The 2,387-nt window shown below is 43.9% G+C and overlaps 1 protein-coding gene across 4 annotated transcripts in view; it reads left to right on the top strand.

The window, feature by feature from the left end:
- The first annotated feature begins 529 nt into the window (after window positions 1–529).
- LOC115233117 (PH and SEC7 domain-containing protein 2) overlaps window positions 530–2,387 on the top strand; it is a 25,592-nt gene continuing 23,734 nt past the window's right edge. For 2 of the 4 annotated variants that reach the window (XM_029803371.1, XM_029803372.1), the window contains exon 1: window positions 532–1,334. In XM_029803371.1, the coding sequence (XP_029659231.1) occupies window positions 1,185–1,334 (150 nt within the window). In that variant the 5' untranslated portion in view covers window positions 532–1,184. Of the gene's footprint in view, window positions 1,335–2,387 lie in introns of all 4 variants that reach the window. The other 2 variants (XM_029803370.1, XM_029803369.1) reach the window with 2 other exon arrangements.

Here is a 2,387-nt window from a genome sequence, read left to right on the forward strand (position 1 = left end):
GAGAGAGAGAAAGCAAGCGAGCGAGCGAACAAGAGAGAGAGAGAGAGAGAGAGAGAGAGAGAGAGAGAGAGAGAGATAATTATTTATGTATTTAAAATCCTGTATTATATATACAATTTTTACTTGTCAAATTATATATTATGTATATTAATTACGGGATTAATTACGATTAATTACGGGATGTGACATCGATATAATAAAATTTTTGTGCATGCTACTCACTCACGGTGCACTATATCGTTGGTTGATAAATGTCAAATTGTCAATAGATAAATTATCGTCAATGGATAAAGTCATTTCCTTCAGCGTCTGCGTCTCGAGTGACATCTAGCACGCGTGTCGGCGAACTCGAGACACGCCCGCTCGCATTCGCAGTTTACGTACGGTCATTGATAGGCGGCGTGATTGCAGGGAGGGGATTTGGGAGGGTGGGGATGGGGGGAGGGAAGACATGGCACCGGACACACGGGCACGGGACACGAGGGGTAAACGAGGTGAAGGACCGGTAGTGCGCGCAAGTGGCGCCGCGCACGCTCGTGTGCTCGTTTTGCGATCAGTCGCGAGGAGGTATTTGCCGGCCCCAGGCCCAGAGAAGAGATTTGCCACCGACATTGTATTCCTCTTATCTCTGCGCGTCCTCCCGCGTCGTCGTTCGCGAGATACATATACATGTAGCCCGCGGTACGTCGGATCCCGCGTACGGGCCCCCTAACATCTCCGCGCGTCTCTCGTTATTCGAGCCCCCCTTTCCGAAGGAGCTTACGTATCCGCGTAGAGTGTAAAACGTGAGCCTCGAACGGCTCTACCGCTCCCTCGCTCTCTCTCGGCGTCGAATGGGAGCGAGAGAGAGAACGAACGCGACCGACGATCGTTTCGCAGTGCGGCGGGTGCGGCGCGACGAAGGGGGGGAGGGCGCCTCCCCGTGTCCCGCGCGCGTGGGTGTGCGTGTGCCCGCGGGATAGGTAACGTCGTCGCCGAGTGACAGAAAGGCGGAACGACCCGAGAATAATCCCGAATAAGAGAGAATCTCGTCTCTTTATCCCCCTCGATATCGAGTAGCGTGAAAGTGCGTGTGGAGTGTGTGTGTGTGCGCGCGAGAGTGAGCGCGAGATAGCGAAGAGGAAAAAGAGGAAACGTGACGCACGGGCAAATGACAGCGAAGAGGTGAGGATCAATGTGCCGTGATGGCTGAGGAGGAGCTGCTGGTCACCCTGTGCCGCGGCGACTCCGGTGGCTCATTCGGCTTTTCGTTGCTCGGCGCCTCGGCGGGCCTGCCGGCCGCCCACGTCATCTACGATATCGTCGAGAATTCACCGGCGGCCAACAGCGGCAAGGTAAGATAAGAGAGCGTGGAAAGGTCGATTTTCATATGCGATCGCCGTGGGTAATTGATCCGTACAGATAAACAATTCTCGCAAGATCGATTTCCGCGCGCGCGCGCATTTGTATGTATGTGTGTGTGTGTGTGTGTGTTGTGTATGTGTGTGTTCGTGATCTTCGCAAATAATAAACGAAATAAGCGACGCGATTTTGATAAAGTTACTCGTTACACACACATCTCTTTGGCAAAAGAAATTTATCCTTAACAATTTAATAATAATATATAATTTTTTGTAATGTCAATTTTGTGCGTGTAATATAAAAAAAAAAAATGATCCATATAAATATAAAGAGACAATTGTATAATATCGGATTTTTACCTGCATTGGAAATCTTAAAAATAAACATATCAAAGCATTGGATGAAGAGCACGGGAATGAGTGAATAAAAAAATAAGAATATTAAATTGTCATAAAGACACTCGAGTTCTACAAAATGACATTATATTGGCCTGAAAGAAAATGTTATTTTATATGACAATGTTATTTTTATATGTTATTTAATATTGACTAGAAATTGGTTGAGACAATAGTTTGATCTGCTGATTCTCGAGTGATTTCCTTATTTAATTCTTTTGTTTTGAGAAAGGATATCCTTGGAACGCTTCGCGAGTATCGATTGTAGCTATCTTTTAAACACTTTATGCATCTATGATGTAGAGGAAGAGTAAATGTAAAGAGTGCACTTTAGCGCTTTCAGAGGACGACGATGCTGTTCTTCGATTCGTTCTTCTTTAAAATACACGGATAAAAATCGATTAGTCCTAAGCGTATCTTAAACAATCGCGATACTTTGAGTGTGTGAAAATGCTCTGCATTATTTCACTATTTCTATAAACTCAATATTTTTTTTGCTTATTACATATTTTCTTATAGATTTTTAGCCTTAATGTATTATATATAAATTAGCAATATTTGTTAAATTAAATTTTTATTAATTTTTATGTAATTTATTGCCTGAAAGATTATAGCAAAAAATTGAAAATTCTCAATTATTTGTTTATAACT

The sequence above is a fragment of the Formica exsecta genome, unplaced genomic scaffold (assembly GCF_003651465.1).
Source record: "Formica exsecta isolate Colony F162 unplaced genomic scaffold, ASM365146v1 scaffold160, whole genome shotgun sequence".
NCBI lineage: Eukaryota > Metazoa > Arthropoda > Insecta > Hymenoptera > Formicidae > Formica > Formica exsecta.